The sequence below is a fragment of the Musca domestica genome, unplaced genomic scaffold (genome assembly GCF_030504385.1).
Source record: "Musca domestica strain aabys unplaced genomic scaffold, Musca_domestica.polishedcontigs.V.1.1 66, whole genome shotgun sequence".
Classification (NCBI taxonomy): Eukaryota; Metazoa; Arthropoda; class Insecta; order Diptera; family Muscidae; genus Musca; species Musca domestica.
This window is the reverse complement of record NW_026712376.1, coordinates 2,954,669-2,974,077: the sequence shown is the minus strand read 5'-3', so window position 1 is coordinate 2,974,077 and position 19,409 is coordinate 2,954,669. Positions and strand designations below refer to the sequence as shown.

Sequence of the window (19,409 nt, the reverse complement as noted above, 5' to 3'; positions counted from 1 at the left end):
CAATTTAAGCTTTGTTTTCTTTCTGGGGGCTATGCTCGAATCTCCACATTATTATTATGGGGTTTATGATAAAACAAGTAAGCAAAGGCTATAGTCGTGCAGGGCCGACCATGTGATACCCTACAACACTGCAAAATGTTAGAAGCCCCCTTATGTCCAAATCCATTTTGGAAGATTTCGCTTTTTAAAGACCACAGACCACTGCCCAGATATTACCCTTAGCATTTTGACCAGGGACATTTGCTCAATATTTACCCACTCCGTCGTGCTGTTAATTGTTGTGGTCCATTTTATAGTTAAATATAATCCAGTGGTCATCCAAAATGCTAAAATTTGTCCCAGTCCTTAACTCTCTTCTTAAGCGTGTCGATTGGATTCAATTGTGTGATGAGGAATTTTTTTCTGTTTTTGGTCCATTTAAACACCCAAATAAATCTTTGAAAACAATAGGCCTAGCCCTTTCGAGGCTAACCCTACCCTTTTGAAAATTTTCGTGAGGATCGGACGATTATTGCAATCTGTATATAATAACCCCAACCTGTGTTGTATCGTGAAAAAATATTACAAAATGTACACTTGAATATTATAAGTCAGATTGAAAAAATCACATGTGACAAAAAATATGAAAAAATAAAAAAAATGTCACAAAATACAAAAAAACTATATTAATATCATTATTGACATCATTTTAGGCAATTTTTTTAGATTTTATACTTTTATGCCTCCTTTGTATATATACATTGTATATATTCTCCTATATATATCCGATATATTTACCAGCGGCATCTACGTAACGGTCAGAATTGACCTGTTCGTCTATTTGTGTTTTCGCCGGGATTAACAATTTTCGCGGTTTAATGGAAAAGTTGACTTTTATTTAACACAAATGTTGTGGCTATTTCACCCATTAAATATTACCCGCCATCAAAATTGGAAGGCTTCTGCCCAGCCCTAAGCTCTAGCCCCATGCTAACTTCCGCGTCGATTGGTCTATAATTGCGACCTGTAGAGCAAGTGCAAAATCAGGAATTTTTTCAGTTTTTGATCCATTTCCCCTAAATATTATGCGATCATAACAAACAAATAGGGTTCTATTCTGACCCTAGCCCCACCTTCATTCTAAATTTCGTGAAGATCGGACCATAATTGCGGCCTGTAGAGTGATTACAAATTAACATGGACAGACGGACGGGCGGACATACATAGCTAGATCGACTAATCTCGGCGAGCTATGAAGACCCATATATACTTTCCTATGTGGGAAACCAATATTTCGAGGTGTTACATAATTTTTGGCCCAATCAAACTTATAATACTCCCAACACATAGTGTTGTAGGGTATAAATATAATCCGATATAATCCCTATAATTGCAATGGGGATAATGTCAGTGTGGAATATATCCGTGCGTGGTCCTATCAAATAACACATACCCTCTTTAACCATATGACTGAGGGTATAATTAGGCTTAAATCGTTAAAATACCCAATTTAAGGAAGGACCTATGTGGTGAATAAGAAAACCAATTCAATTCTACCCAGCAACGAGTCTCATAAAATCTCAGTAACAATGATATTTGGTAAAATATATCACATATAGCCTGGAAATACCACCGGCATATTGTGCCGAGATCGGTTCAGATTGAGACATGGCTCATTTACATAGTTCCCTCTAATTTGATGTATATGATGCAGCAACTGTTTTGGTTCATACTGTAAGATTCCGACAAGAATAAAGTCCGCCAAATTTGGATCCAATCGATTCAGATATATTTATTCTTTCTCTATATATGATTTATCCCATTTATTCTGTAACAATGATATACGGGATGAGGTAAGTGTAATTCCTCAGGCCATATATCATTGTTGTTACATTTAGGGGAATTCGATTCAGATTTAGGTATACAGGGTGAAATAAAAAACTACAACAAAGTCAAACGCCATAATTTTTAATTTTTTTTTTAATTTTATTTAATAAAAGCAAAAAATTTCGGAAATAGCATCAACTTTTAGAATAAGTTTAAAATTTTTCGAATTGGTCACCTTTGGCACGAATTATGGCCTTCAAACGGCCAATGAAACCGTCACACGCTGCAGAATGTTGCTTTGCGATATTTTGGCCCATTCCCGGCGAATCGCTTGCTTGAGGTTATCGGAAATTTTGTATTGTTAAGTGGCAACCTTGCTTTCCAAAATACTCCAGTCACAATAGTCTAACGGATTGGTATCCGCAGATTTTGGTGGACATTGTGCGCTGGAAATGAAGCGAGGAACCTCATTTTGTAACCATTCTTGGGTGACGCGTGCTGAGTGCGATGGTGCTGAGTCCTGTCGGAATGTCGAAGGACTGCGTCCAAAATGTTTCCGTGCTCAAGGCTTTAAAACCACTCCAGAATATTTTCGCGCTGATGTTCAGCATTTATTCTGATGCCACGGTCGATTAATACGAGCGGAGAGCGACCATCAGCTGTTATGGCGGCCCACACCATCACCATGGCCGGCGCTTAAGTTGTGGTAGCCAACCGAAGGTGCACATTTTCAGCTGTCCTCTTTGGCAAGTAAACACGATAATTTTGTTTGTTTACAAACTGCTGGAAAAAGAATGTTTTCTCATCGGAGAAAACCAAATTCGGCAGTTCACCACTTTCGGCCAAGCGAAGCAACTCTTTAGCTCTTTTTTCTGTTGCGGAGTAAGTTCTTGCAAGTTTTGGAACTTCAATGGCTCTACCCCGAGCTCATTTTTCAATATTTGCCTCATATTTCAATATTATCGGCCACTGCGACGCGGGTTTCGATCAAGTCGCTTCTTTACTTTTCGAACCATGCTGCTGATGTTGAGGTTTTCTTCTGTCCACTTCCTTGACGTCCAGCTCAGCTACTAGTATCACGGTAACAAGCGATGGTATGAGACAAAAAATATTTATTCACATTTAAGAGCTGGAGTGCTCTAACGATAGCCACTTGTGGTTTTCCAGCCAAATAGAAAGAAATCACACTATCACGCACTATCCATCACGCATAACTTTTTTGTCCTGAAAATTCTCCAATATAATGAGCTGTCACTCGTATATTTTTAATAGCTGTCGGGCGAGTGGCTTAGAGATGACAGCAGTCTGAAATTGGTTGCAGTCTTATATATCCCTATATCTATCTTATACATGTTCCACACAACTTTTATCCTTTCCTTCCACATAACTTTTATTCTTTCCTTTCCTTACTTATAACTACATTTTTTACGTGCTGGTTTTATCCAATTTAATGTTTAACAAATGTATAAATACTAAGAAGAAATTTGTACCACGTTACCACTGTTTGGCTCAACACGAAATTCCCAACACAAAGAATGATTGATAAAAATATTATGAATTGCTGTGTTTGCTCTTCTTAAGCAAACCTAAGATTATTAAATTTATTGAATGTAAGTTTTTTTTTTCAGGAGTGGTGAATGAACGTCGCTGCCTAATGTAATCAATTGTTATTACAGCACAAGGCTCAGCAACCAGATTGCAACTACTTTAGAAAATTGAATTTGTAATGATAATGGTGGTGGTCCCGGGGGGACAGGATCCAAAAATTTGTAGAAGTTCATTTTTTTGTAATAACGATTATAAAAATGATAATAATAATAAAAATAGTAACAATAATGATTATGGTATTAGTAATTATAACAAGTTAAAATACATTAAGTATTTTAGCCGAAATTTTAATATCCACCCTCTCTGTCTATATAAAATTATTTGAAATCTAATGTGTTCTACTTTAAACCGTGTTCTGCTAAGACGGATAATGCTGTTAAACTTTTTTTTTAAAAAAAAGTGGATGAGGCTTCTGGGCCATACCAAAACGGGAAAGTATATGACAATATTATACCTCAAGGAAATCTTCCAAAATATCAAATTTTAAACAATTTCGTGGGTAAATGTGATTGGGATTATCAAAATATCGAATATCGATCGTTATATGTGCGCTATAGAAAAACGTGGACCTAAATATTTAATGTTCTGTCGCCGAAGATAGACTCCGTTATGAACTACAATTACCAATTTTTATACAAATCCGTGGACAAATGTGGCAAAAATCATCAAAATGTCGAATATAGGAGATACCGTTATATGGGGACTAAAAAAACGTGGCAGCTCATTATATTGTTTGCAAGCGTACAAAAGCATTTTGGTGGGAATTTTCCAGAAAAAAAGTTATTCGTGATGGAATTCAAGCGTGACAGTGTGATTTCTTTATATTTGGCTGGAAACCCACAAGTGGCTATCGTTCGAGCACTCCAGCATTTAAATGTGAATAAATATTTTATGTCTCGTACCATCACTCGTTGCCGTGATACTGGTAGCGTAGCCCGTCAGTGGCCGAAAAATGGCTCTTGAGCTGAACATATCGCAATATCCCATTCGGCAAATATTAAGAAATGAGCTGGGGGTAAAGCCATTGAAATTCCATAAAGTGCAAGTACTTACACCGCAAATAAAAAGAAGATAGACATAAAAGAGCTAAAGAGTTGCTTCGCTTGGCCGAAAGTGGTGAACTGCCAAAGTTGGTTGTCTCCGATGAGAAAACATTCGTTGTCCAGCAGTTAGTAAACAAACAAAATGATCGTGTTTACTTGCCAAAGAGGTCAGCTGAATATGTGCACCATCGGTTGGCTACCAAAACTCAAGCGCCGGCCACGGTGATGGCGTGGGCCGCCATAACAGCCGATGATTGATCTCTGCTCGTATTAATCGACCGTGGCATCAGAATAAATGCCGAATATTATCGCGAAAATATTCTGGAGGGTGTATTAAAGCCTTGGGCACGCAAACATTTTGGCCGCAGACCTTGGACATTCCAATTGGACTCAGCACCATCGCACTCAGCATGCGCCACCCAAGAATGAGGAATGAGGTTCCTCGCTTCATTTCCAGTTTATAATGGCCACCAAAATCTCTGGATACCAATCCCTTGGACTTTTGTGTCTGGAGTATTTTGGAAAGCAAGGTTGGCACTACAAAATACCAAAGTGTCGATCACCTCAAACAATCGCTTCGCCGGGAATGGGCCAAAATACCTAAGAGCCACATTCGGGCAGCGTGTTACGGTTTCATTGGCCATTTGAAGGCCATAATTCGTGCGAAGGTGACCAATTCGAACGAATCTAAACTTATTCTAAAATTTGATGCTATTTCCGAAACTTTTTACTTTCATTTAACACAATTAAAAAAAAAAATTAAAAATTATGGCGTTTGACTTTGCTGCAGTTTTTTTTATCTCGCCCTGTATATATACTGTGTGGGGTATAAAATGTATATTTCGAGGTGCTACAAACGGAATGGCAAACTTAATATACCTTCCATACTATGGGTATAATAATTTGATAAAACATTTTATCATTCACATATGGGTTATTTTATGCTGGAAATATACCAAAGCCCCACTTTACCCCACTGAAAGTAAAGTGGATATTTCTAATACATACTTCAAACTTTCTATGAAATATTCAAACCGAATTTACTCATAAATTGCCCATTTGAACGCTGGATTTGTATTCATTCTATTATGAATGGTTCAATATTCCAATTGTACATTCCCAGTTTTATCCTGCAAGGAAGTGTGCATTTGAACAATGAAATTTGTGATAACGTAAACATTTATATACACGTGCCGACGGCACGCTATGGAATTTTATTTTCAATGAGTCCAATATTGCCTTGGAGCATGAACATACACACACGTTGGCTGTTGGACTAAAAGTAACTTATGGTTTGATGCTATATTGTTGCCAAGTAACATGACAGGTTTCTACTTCGGCTTATTAAGAGGAGCATACCATAGGGAGGAACAATCATGCTTGTGTGTGTTGCCAACAAGAAATAGGCATTTCCCAAGATATACAATCATTGACATTTTCCTAAATACTTGGCACACACACAACAACAACAACTAGCTAAGTTTTCGGTTTAATACAGAATCCGTTGGGATTTTTGTATTCACGAAAATGTCTAATTTTAGATTATTTTGAAATTGATTTCCAAGAAGAGTTAGTACTTTTTAAGAACTATGCATGTATTTATAATAACTGTATGTGCATTCTGAACGTATAAATGAGATATTATCAAATAAAAGGCCGTAAGAAAGGTCGCTCCCAACTAGGTCGGTGTGCGGAGCCTTCTTCAAATTTGTACCAGTTTCGACCAAACATCTGCAATTATGCACTGAATATCATTGATTCTAGGCTGAATTCGCTAACTTAAATAGGATTCGTCCTTGCGTCAAAAAATTAACGGTGCTATACTTTTTCTCAAGCAGACATTAAATGGGATTTGCAATTTAAATAGGATGGAAAAAAGATACTGAAACTATATGTCAATCCATCTCAACAAAATTTGACCTCTCAACTATTAAATATCATTATTATAGACTGAGGGCGATGGTGCTGCTCATTATTTGACTATGAGAAAACTTAAATCAAACTCGGCTGAAGCGTATGTATGGGAGCTACAACTGAACCGATTTCTCACGAAATTCGACATCTCCCTTTTTTAAGCTAAATTCGGTCGAATAGGCTAAAATCCGACACGAGGATATATATGGGAACTATATCCGAGTACCAAACTAATGTTAAAATTTTTTAGTATTGGGATTTTTAAGCTGTATCTGATATCTTTTATCTAAAGTCATGGAGTACATAACACGGCTGTTGGGGACTTATATATCATATTTATGGGTGATACAGCTAAAGGGGGATTTTTTTTGAGGTTAGGATTTTCATGCATTAGTATTTGACAGATCACGTGGGATTTCAGACATGGTGTCAAAGAGAAAGATGCTCAGTATGCTTTGACATTTCATCATGAATAGACTTACTAACGAGCAACGCTTGCAAATCATTGAATTTTATTACCAATATCAGTGTTCGGTTCGAAATGTGTTTCGCGCTTTACGTCCGATTTATGGTCTACATAATCGACCAAGTGAGCAAACAATTAATGCGATTGTGACCAAGCTTTGCACTCAGTTTACTTTATTGGACATTAAACCAACCACACGAATGCGTACAGAAGAGAATATTGCGTCTGTTTCTGAGAGTGTTTCTGAAGACCGTGAAATGTCGATTCGTCGCCGTTCGCAGCAATTGGGTTTGTGTTATTCGACCACATGGAAGATTTTACGCAAAGTGTAAAACAGTATAAAATACAGCTCGTGCAAAAACTGAAGCCGAACGATCTGCCACAACGTCGAATTTTCAGTGAATGGGCCCTAGAAAATTTGGCAGAAAATCCGCTTTTTTATCGACAAATTTTGTTCAGCAATGAGGCTCATTTCTAGTTGAATGGCTACGTAAATAAGCAAAATTGCCGCATTTGGAGTGAAGAGCAACCAGAAGCCGTTCAAGAACTGCCCATGCATCCCGAAAAATGCACTGTTTGGTGTGGTTTGTACGATGGTGGAATCATTGGACCGTATTTTTTCAAAGATGCTGTTGGACGCAACGTTACGGTGAATGGCGATCGCTATCGTTCGATGCTAACAAACTTTTTGTTGCCAAAAATGGAAGAACTGAACTTGGTTGACATGTGGTTTCAACAAGATGGCGCTACATGCCACACAGCTCGCGATTCTATGGCCATTTTGAGGGAAAACTTCGGAGAACAATTCATCTCAAGAAATGGACCGGTAAGTTGGCCACCAAGATCATGCGATTTGACGCCTTTAGACTATTTTTGTGGGGCTACGTCAAGTCTAAAGTCTACAGAAATAAGCCAGCAACTATTCCAGCTTTGGAAGACAACATTTCCGAAGAAATTCGGGCTATTCCGGCCGAAATGCTCGAAAAAGTTGCCCAAAATTGGACTTTCCGAATGGACCACCTAAGACGCAGCCGCGGTCAACATTTAAATGAAATTATCTTCAAAAAGTATATGTCATGGACCAATCTAACGTTTCAAATAAAGAACCGATGAGATTTTGCAAATTTTATGCGTTTTTTTTTAAAAAAAGTTATCAAGCTCTTAACAAATCACTCTTTATATGTGAACTGATATTCTCCAAATTTGACATTCTTCCTTCTACACTAAACTCGGTCTAATATTACACACTTGGCGCACAATACAATTGAAATCGGAAGAAGATAAACTTGACCCTGTATAAAAAATACTGCAACAAAGTCAAAGGCCATAGTTTATACATATTTTTTTAATTTTATTGAATAAAAGTAAAAAATGTCGGAAATAGCATCAAATTTTAGCATAAGTTTAGATTTGTTCGAATTGGTCACCTTTGACACGAATTATGACCTTCAAACGGCCAATGAAACCGTCACACGCTGCCCGAATGTTGCTCTGCGGTATTTTGGCACATTCCTGGCGAAGCGCTTGCTTGAGGTGATCGACACTTTGGTATTTTTTAGTGCCAACCTTGCTTTCCAAAATACTCCAGACACAATAGTCCAACTGATTGGTATCCGGAGATTTTGGTGGCCATTGTGCGCTGAAAATGAAGCGAGGAACCTTATTTTGTAACCATTCTTGGGTGGCGCGTGCTGAGTGCAATGGTTCTGACTCCTGTTGGAATGTCCAAGGTCTGTGGCCAAAGTGGTTGCAGGCCCTAGGCTTTAATACACCCTCCAGAATATTTTCACGATCATATTCGGCATTTATTCTAATGCTACGGTCAACTAATACGAGCGGAGAGCGACCATCGACTGTTATTGCGGCCCAGTCATGAATTTTGGTACATCCGACCGAATTCAGTCTAGAATCAAGTACATTGATTTAGAAAGTTGGTTCAGATATAAATATATCTCCCATATATAGGTTTCATCCGATGTGGTGTTTCAGTCCCCCAAATTCGTAATATGCACCATACAAAAATGATGTTTGGTATCAGATATCATAAATACCTCTGCCAAATTGTATCAAGATCGGTTCAGATTTGGAAATAGCTCCTATATATATTTTCAACCGATTTCGGGTTAATTGTGCTCCAAATTGCCAATATCAGTCCAAATATCCTGAATTTTGTCACATCTGACCAAATCTAGTACACAAGCTAGTACATCAAATTTGGTGAAAATCGGTTCAGATATAGCTATAGCTTCCATATGTATGTTTCATTCTATTTGGTGTTAACGTCCCTCACATTCGTGATATACATTCGATAACAATGATATTTGGTAACAGATATCTTATAGAGCTCGGAAATATATCTGCCAAATTTTATTGCGATTGGCTACGATTTGGATATAGCTTCCATATACATCCTTAATCCGAGTTCAGGTTTATTATGCAAATAATGACTAATATCAGCCCAAATGGTGATAATTCCGGGACGTACGTTTCCATTTTGTGGAACTCGACTCCGATATATATTTTTTTAATAAAATCCTTCTCGAAATGATATCATGCACTCTATAGCAATGTTATTTGGTATAAAAGATAAAAATGTCTCTGTCCAATTTAGTGAAAATTTATTCAGAATTGGATATTAGTTTAGGTTCATGGTTTAGGGTATCATCTAGCCGTCTCCGCCCAAATTTTGACTTTCCTTACAATTTTTTTTTTCTTTTGAACTTCAAACTATTTGTGTACTGAAAGTACCAAAAGAAAGAAATTAGTTAATATTTGGTATTGCGAGAACGGATTGAGCCAAAATTTTGACATTTGGCATGGATCGTATTAATAGGACTGGAGTTATGAAGTGTAATATTAGGATCACTTTGATATCGATTTCATTGAGGTATATAATCGGATAACGTTGATATAGTTAAATGCGCAGCAGATTCTAAGTTTTTATACCCTAAGAGGTATTATTACCTTTTCTGAGATAAACTCATAGTTGCCTTTGACGATCTTCACAGCATAACTAACCGGGTCGTCCATCATGTTGAAATTTTGACTTTTTTCTTAAATTTATGATAATCGCATCAGATTTTGATATAACTGCCGAACTATCCACGATACGATTTCAATGTATCTGTCCTACAATTATATGACATAAACTCTAAGTCCTCCCATTACTCCATAATTTCGCCGCCACAATAAAATATGTATGGCTTGAGGTACCTTGTTTAATTTTCTCGACACATAAGAGTGAGTAAAACATCACGAGCATTATGGTTTTCAAAACGTTTTCTTTTTAATATCCTAATTGCTGTAACAATGAGATTATAGCCACCACGTGAGACACCAAGCATATCAATTTTATGTAGTGCTTTTCCATCCATTGGGCATTTGAGTTGTCTGCCAGAAAGAAGTGATTTTCTAAACTTGACTTATTTTGACAATTTCTGAAGAAATCTTTCTGCCCACTAAAACATTCCTTTGTAGCAAGTGCCTTAAGTCTTCCAAATTCTTAGGAATTTTATGGTCAACAAAAATTTGTTGCAATAATAATTCAATAATAGCATAAATTTCTTATAGATTAGTTAACTTTTTCGGCCCGGCATGTTGTTCTTTGCAGTTCTTAAAAACCATAAATGTCAACCGCAACCGTCTGTATTTAGGACAGACAATTCATTTATGTATTTGCTTTTGTTGCTGATTGTCAACGCAACACACAATGTCTAATCTTCCATTATTTGCATTTATTCAGCCTGTGTCCAGATCCAGTCATGGACACAGATGAAAATCCATTTGACTACATTTACATATAAATAGTGTGCAAACACAAATAGATTTGTTTGAGAATTTATAGGACTAAACACACACACACAGACACAAACACACACACACATAAACGACAACAATGACTGCCTTAGTCACGGGTTACTTCTTGCTCCCTTGGCCACCAACTGACCGGAATCGACCAAACAACCAATCGTACATGAATTTGTTAGTGGAGTTTTTTCCCCAATGTAATAATTGCCATTCAGCACAAACACATACTGCCATACTTGCCCGGCAACAACAACAACAAGAACAACAACGATGATGCGAATAACACAACATAATAACCACAGTAATGCAAAGTACCCGACACAACATCAATAAGAATCACTTTGTGCATACGAAACACATCCTAATGGACAGTCACATTTATTCATTTACATACACACTAACCCGCCCTCAATATCAATTTTCCCACCTAGAGTTTCAACAAATGAGCGAATGAACGAACGAATGAATGTGGAGCCCTTGCCCATTGTGTAAATGTTGCAATCTTTACTTATCACAATTTACGTGAATCTGTTCTATGTCACCCACCGATGGATGCGAGTGAGTGTACCAGAACAATGTCATTTGTATTGTGTGTACACAAGGAGACACAGGCTGTGAGAGGGAGAGAGAGAGTGAGACACACACACACATTCACATTTATTGTCAATTCGGTCCAGCAGTTCGAAGGAACAAACATACTGAATAATTTCAAATAAATGATGTCGATTGCCCAACTGTGGGGGGACACCGCGTTGAACGATATGCAGCTCAATCTTTGTGGAGCAATTTGTAGCGCGGTTAACCGTGGAACAGGAAAAATGAGAAACGGAAATTCCCAAACCGACTGTAATGAATGCTACTGTATTATACATTTTCATAATTTGAATGTTATTATTTTATATGTATTTGGGTGGGATGGGGAAAAAGGGACCACTATACTTTGGAGGTCATATTAAGTTTGTCATTCCGCTTGTAACACATCGAAATATACATTTCAGACCCCACACAGTGTATATATTTTTGATCAGCATAAAAATCTATGTCGATTTAATGGTGACCGCTTCCAAACGAATTGAAGTAGGTTGATAACATTTTACTCAAATTTGTGTTTTGTCTGCAGGACTTTTGGTATTGAAAATTGACTGCAGCACAGAAATATCTCCTGAAAAATTTATCGAGATCGCTTCAAATTGAGATGAAAAAACTACAACAAACTTCAGACTGCTGTCATTTTTAAGTCACTCGTCCGACAGCTGTTAAAATGATACCAGTGACAGCTCATTATATTGTTTACAAGCGCACAAAAGCATTCTGGTGAGAATTTTCCAGAAAAAAGTTATGCGTGATGGAATTCCTTATATTTGGCTGGAAAACCACAAGTGGCTATCGTTAGAGCACTCCAACATTTAAATGTGAATAAATCTTTTGCGTCTCGTACCAGCGATCGTTACCGTGATAGCCCGACGTCAAGGAAGTGAACGGAAGAAAACATCAACATTAGCAGAAAGGGTTCGAAAAGTAAAGAAGCGACTTGATCAAAACCCGATTCGCAGTGGCCGAAAAATGGCTCGTAAGAATGTTGGCTCTGATATATATTTTTATTCCCTCCACAATACATTATAAGTTAATTAAGTTCATCATTCTGTTTGTAACTCATCGAAATAATAATTTTAGACCCAACTAGTCTATGCAGGTCCACGTCTTCGTATAGCCCCCATATAACGGTACCTCCCGATATTATGTACTTTGTTGATTTTAGCGACATTATTCACCGGAATTCTTTCAAATTTGATATTTTATGTTCGTAGTGGATACTACAGCTATGACAGGAGATTGTGTATGTAGGTCCACGTCTTCGTATAGTCCCCATATAACGGTACCTCCCGATATTCGGTATTTTGATGATTTTAGCGACATTATTCACCGGAATTCTTTCAAATTTGGTATATGAAGTTCGTAGTGGATACTACAGCCTATGATAGGAGATTGTCTATGTAGGTCCACGTCTTCGTATAGCCCCCATATAACGGTACCTCCCGATATTCGGTATTTTGATGATTTTAGCGGCATTATTCACCGGAATTCTTTCAAATTTGCCATTTAAAATTCGTAATGGATACTACAGCCTATTACAGAAGATTGTCTGTGTAGGTGCACGTTTTCGTATAGCCCCCATATAACGGTACCTTTCTATATTCGGTATTTTGAAGATTTTAGCTACATTATCACCGATTTTTTTTAAGTTTCGCATTTGAATATTGTAATGGCTTATGACAAATGTTACCTATGCAGGTCTATGTTGTCGTATAGACCCTAATATAACAGCTACATTCGATATTTTTAAAATTTCAACATAATTTTCAACGGATTTTATTGTTTATGAGAATTACCAAATTCGTTCCAAATGGTGGAGGGTATTCAAAGTTCAGCCCGTCCGAACTTAAAGCTTTTTACTTGTTCTCACTTGTTCCTTCAGTTGCATACATCCCAATGTACATATATATTATAACAAATATTTGATTTGTGATAAAATATTTGAGTAAATTCTTATAGTCAAAGCCAAGCTTTGGGACTGGATAAGTATGACCCAAGGTTGTGGAACGTACACACAGTACACACTGACACACAAAATATATTCAATATTTATGATAATGTCAGCAAGGAATAATCGGACAACCAAATGTGATATAAAATCACATTTACAAACAATGCCATCCCGACCAAATGAAGATAGATTTCATCGATATTCTATGCAGACATAAAGTGTATTTCATGTTTGTATAGCCTGTTTGGATTAGTTTGGCCAACCATGTAACCATTATGCCTGGAGTAAGGTTAAACAATTTAAATTAATATTTGTCATTTTCAATAAATATTTGCATACAAATCGGTTATGGGTATTCATGCGGTCTATACAGTTGGGTCAAGAGAGCGGCAATAAATCGATTTCATATTCATTACCATTTACACGCACACACACACGCACGCACACTCTCAATCACAAGCTATTATATTTAACAACACCCGCAAATTACATTCAGATATCATTAAGTGGAGTGGTGGCAATCTGGCTGTGGTGTACATACCTTTGTCGTCGTATATTATTCGAAATGAATCGGAATGCAAGTGACCGAAAAATTGCCCCTGAATAATTGATGAGTATTTTCTTACTAGCTCCAGATAACGTTTGTTGTTGCTCTCGGTAAATGTGGTGTGACCGTTTTGTAGTAGGCCAATATGACGTTCGTCCGACCCAGGCGGTATATGTCCGACAATATAGACCTGTAAGAAAAGCGAGAGAATATTTGTAATATTTAATGATAAAAATATAAAGTACATTTTTTTACACCCTCCACCGTACATAGTATGGAAGATATATTAAGTTCGTAATTCCGTTTGTAACTCATCAAAATAATAATTTTAGACCTAACAAAAGGTATATATTCTTGATCAGCGCAAAATTCTAAGACGATTTTGCTCAGTACGTCTGCGGGGATATGGAGGTGCTTTCGGAAAGCTGTTCTAAAATTGTGCGAAAAATTTTGAGCTGTACAATATTTGGTATTGAGTGAAGGGATATTCACCATATTAAGGTATTTTTCGAAAAGGACTAAATAGTACCAAATGTGGCATTGGTTGAAGGGATGGAGATACAAATCTGAAATTTGACATTGAGGTCTCTGTTGGTATCTGGAATTGAGATGAGTAGGTGGTTTTGGAAATGTGAACTATAACTGTACTTTCGTACTAATACAAAATACTAAATAATAAAAAAAAACCAGTAAAGAAAGTCTTAAAGTCGGGAGGGGCCGAACGTCATATTGGAGGACAAAAATAACAAATTTAGCAAATGTATTTCTGAGCTGCATTTGATATGATTGCCCAAATATTGTTGTTACAGAGTGCATATTACGGCTGCGGAGGACAAAAATAACAAATCGGATGAGGAATATATATGGGAGCTATAACTATATCTGAACCGATTTCTATCAAATTTGGCATACTTATTTTCAGGTGCAATCTGATCGTACGTGCAAAATTCCATGCTATTCCGACTGATATTACACATTTGGTGCACAATAAAAGGCAACTCGGACGAAGATATATATGGGAGCTATATCTAAATTTTTACCGATTATCTCCAATTTCAATAAGGTTCGTCCTTAGGCCAAACAAATGATTTGTGCAAAATTTCATCTGGATAGGGCAATAAATGCGAACTGTACTTTGTTTACAAAAATACATGGACAGACGGACAGACGGACGGAGGGACGGACATGCATAAATCGACTCAGAATGTGATTCTATGCAGATCATCAAAACGAACTATGGGTCTATCTCGTTTCCTTTTGCCCGTTACAAACAAAGACATAATACCCTGACCACCTTGTGGTGTAGGGTATAAAAATACAAGTTCTAAATAATACAAAATTTGGCATAGATTGAAGTGATAGAGATAAAATTCTAAAATATGATATTTTTTCTGCTAATGGCATCTGTATTGGAGATTTGTTGGTGGTTTGGAAGGATATATAAAGGGGGAGATGAAAAAACTTAAAAAAAAAAAGATATTTGTGATGGAATTCAAGCGAGACAGTGTGATTTAAAAATTTTTGGTTGGAAAACCACAAGTGGCTATCGTTAGAGCACTCCAGCATTTAAATGTGAATAAATCTTTTGAGTCTCGTACCATCGCTCGTCACCGTGATACTGGTTGCGTAGCCCGACGTCAAGGAAGTGGACGGAAGAAACCAGCAACATCAGCAGAAATGGTTCGAAAAATAAAGAAGCGACCTGATCGAAACCCGCCTCGCAGTGGCCGAAAAATGGCTCGTGAGCAGAACATATTGCAATATTCCATTCGGCAAATATTGAAAAATGAGCTCGGGGTAAAGCCATTGTAAAGTTTTCTCCGATGAGAAAATATTTGTTGTCCAGCAGTTTGTAAACAAACAAAATGATTGTGATTACTTGTCAAAGAGGTCAGCTGAAAATGTGCACCGTCGGTTGGCCACCAGAACCCAAGCGCCAGCTATGGTGATGGTGTGGGCCGCCATAACAGCCGATGGTCGCTCTTCGCTCGTATTAATCGACCGTGGCATCAGAATAAATGCCAAATATTATCGCGAAAATATTCTGGAGGGTGGATTAAAGCCTTGGTCACGCAAACAGTTTGGCTGCAGACCTTGGACATTCCAACGGAACTTAGCACTATTGCACTGAGCACCCGCCACCCTTGAATGGTTACAAAATGAGGTTCCTCGCTTCATTTCCAGCGCACAGTGCCCACCAAAATCTTCGGATACCAATCCGTTGGACTATTGTGTCGGGATTTTTTTGGAAAGCAAGGTTGACACAAAAAAATACCCAAGTGCCGATCACCTCAAGCAAACGCTTCGCCGGGAATGGACCAAATTACCGCAGAGCAACATTCGGGCAGCGTGTGACGTTTTCATTGGCCGTTTGAAGGCCATTATTCGTGCCAAAGGGGACCAATTCGAACAAATCTAAACTTATTCTAAGATTTGATGCTATTTCCGACATTTTTTGCTTTCAACCAATAAAATTTAAAAAAAAAACTGTAAATATGAAGGCGTTTGACTTTGTTGCAGTTTTTTTTATCTCACCCTGTATACCTCTAATAAACTGTTAACCAATTCAACGATTCTTTTCAAACTTGGTATACCTAAGTATTTCTCTCAGCCAGGGATCTGATGTGAATATGGAATGTATCGCTTTGCAATAACCTAAATCAGGAGTTATTTTTATATGGGTGCCGTACAAAAACGTGTGGTTATATTGATAATTTTGTGCTACGATCCTGTTTTAAGGGGCATTTTTATCATATTTAAAAAAAAGACCAAAAATTCCCCTTTGGTGGCTGAAAATTAAATCTCGTATAGTCAAGAAATAGTCCAAGAAGTCTTTAAATTTTTGGAAAATGTTGAAGGGGGCGTATCTTTCCCTCTCTATTCAGGATATTCAGTTATTTCAAAAACTTTGACTTTATTCTTGACATTTTCTGACAATTGTAAAAAACTATGGTAACAAGTGACCGTACCTTTCTCTCTTTCAGATGCGACTCATGTTCAGCTGTACTATGAGTCTTTAACAAAATCTGAGTTTTCATGAAAATAGAACTAACTACCTGTACTTCCAAAACACGCCATATGCTTCATATGAAACAATATACTATGCAATGTCATGTAGAGAAAATCAAACCAAATTATGCCTTGTTCTGACAATGTGTTGGGAAAAACTTTTGAAAGAAAATGGCGTCGATGATGATGATGATAATGACGACGACGAAAATGATTAAATCAAGTTTTACTTAACTAACTTAAGTCATCAAACAAAGTTGTAAATTTTATTAAACAGCTTCCTGTTTTTCACCTAACCCATCATCGATGTGTGTACTCCATTATCGTTATCCTCATCAGCAGCAGATCCACCACCACTATGGGGAGTATTTTGTATACCTAAAATACACATTGACTATTTATTTTCAATTTACTGACTTTGTCTATGTAATTTTGTTTTGTTTTTGTTTTTCGGGGAAAACTTCCATCTCAAAGATACTATCACGTCCTCCATTACCACTTAACTATTTTGGTAACCAAAATGAAACTAACTTGAGGACGAGAACAACCATGTTGATGATGATGATGAGTCTACTTATCGTTTATAAAGTTTCATTCCTTGCAGTTTCTTTACATCGCTTTCATTCATTCGTTTGTTGGTTGGTATTTTTTTTTTTTTTGTTGGCCCACTTTCCTAAACTCATCTTCCGGTTGAATAGGCTCAAATTCTGCATTTAAACAAGTTTAGAAAGTAAACTTATAACATTGCGGCCGAAGAAACTAAACCAAGAAAGAAGAAGCACAAAAAAATAAAAAGAAAAACGACTGGGCGCAAAAGAGACGTGAATTGCCCTAAACTACTCGACTTGTTTAAAGTTTTTGCCAAGTACTCGACAAAGTCTTCGTTTGTTCTACAGACAGGCTTCTTAGCAGAATTTATTCTAATAGTTGTGTACACAGAGAGAGAACGACAGACACACACACGCACACACAAAGTTAGTATGTTTGTGTACATGTGCATGTACATATGTACATCTATATGTCCTTGTTTACCCCCATATCTCTTTATGGACGGTTTGTATTACATTTTTCCCAAGAATTTACTTTTGAATACGGTTACAGTGGGATATGATTGTAGTATGTATTGAATTCTAATGAAAATATATACTCCAAAGAAGTTTAGGCGAATAATTAAGACATTACATTGATAATTAATAAATTACTATAAGAACAGAACACGACTTAACATAAATGTCCAATATTTCCAAAAAAAAAAAATCCACGAAATATCTAGATATCTTTAGAAATGCCTTAATATATATCAATCAAATTAAATGAGATAAAATTCAAAAGAAAACCAGTAAAGAAAGTCCTAAACTCGGGCGGGGCCGATTATATGATACCCTACACCACTTTGCTAATTTAGTTGAGCTCCACATAAGAATTAAGAGTTTTTATGGGAGAATTCAATCATACGCCCTATGATTATAATTATAATTTAAAATTCAAAGGATTAAATACGCCGAAGCATTTGTATCTTTTAAATTCGGACTTATATTGACCATTTGGCGCAAAATTAATTTGAATTCTGATAAATATATATATGAGAGCTATATCCAAATCTGAACCGATCTCGATAAAATTTAGAAAAGGCATTTCTGAGCTGTATTTCATATATTTCCCCAAATATTGTTGTTAAAGAGTGAATATTACGGCTGCGGTGGACAAAAATAACTAATCGGATGAACAATATATATGGGAGCTATAGCTATATCTGAACCGATTCCGATCAAATCAGGCATACTTATTTGCAGGCCTAATTTGGTTGTATGTGCAAAATTCCATACTATTCGGGCTGATATTACACGTTTGGTGCACAATAAAAGGCAAATCGGACGAAGATATATATGGGAGCTATATCTAAATTTTTACCGATTATCTCCAATTTCAATAGGGTTCGTCCTTGCATCAAATAAATGTTGTTTGGAAAATTTCATCTCAATCGGATAATAAATGCGACCTGCATTTTGTTCACAAGAATACATGGACAGACGGACGGACGGACAGACGGACTGACATGCATAGATCAACTCAGAAAGTGATTTTATGCAGATCATCAAAAGGAACTATGGGTCTATCTCGTTTCCTTTTGCCTGTTACAAACAAATGCACAAAGACATAATACCCTCACCACCTTGTGGTGTAGGGTATAACCAGTAAGGAAAGCTCAAAAGTCGGGCGGGGCCGACTATATGATTCTCTGCGTTACTATGCATATTTAGTAGAACTCTCGTAAAAGAAAGGCTTATATTGCAATTTCTGAGCTCTATGACTTATCTGGTACAAAATTTCATTATGGTAGAGTGCATATTCCGGCAGTTGGAGATTTAAAAACCAAATCGGATGAAACATTTATATGGGAGCAAATTTGAAATTCTTCCTTTTATGATAAACTCGGTTGAATTTTGAGAGTGCACTCCATTTGGGCTAATATTAGCTATTTTGTGCACAATAAACCTAAAATCGAAAAATGATATGTATGGAGGCTATATTCAAATGTGAGCCGATCTTCATAAAATTTAAAACAGCTATTTCTTGGCTATCATATCAGATGATCTGGTACCAAATATTATTCTTGTATTGTGCACCAAATTTGAAGTATTTATTTATATACTAAATTCGGTC

The 19,409-nt window shown here is 36.8% G+C and overlaps 1 protein-coding gene across 1 annotated transcript in view; it reads right to left on the bottom strand.

Annotated features, from left to right (window-relative positions):
* LOC101898725 (uncharacterized) overlaps nt 1–19,409 on the bottom strand; it is a 296,976-nt gene that overhangs the window by 59,434 nt on the left and 218,133 nt on the right. Inside the window, exon 6 of the mRNA XM_059129706.1 lies at nt 13,731–13,926. Coding sequence (XP_058985689.1) covers nt 13,731–13,926 — 196 coding nt within the window. The remainder of the gene's footprint in view (nt 1–13,730; nt 13,927–19,409) is intronic.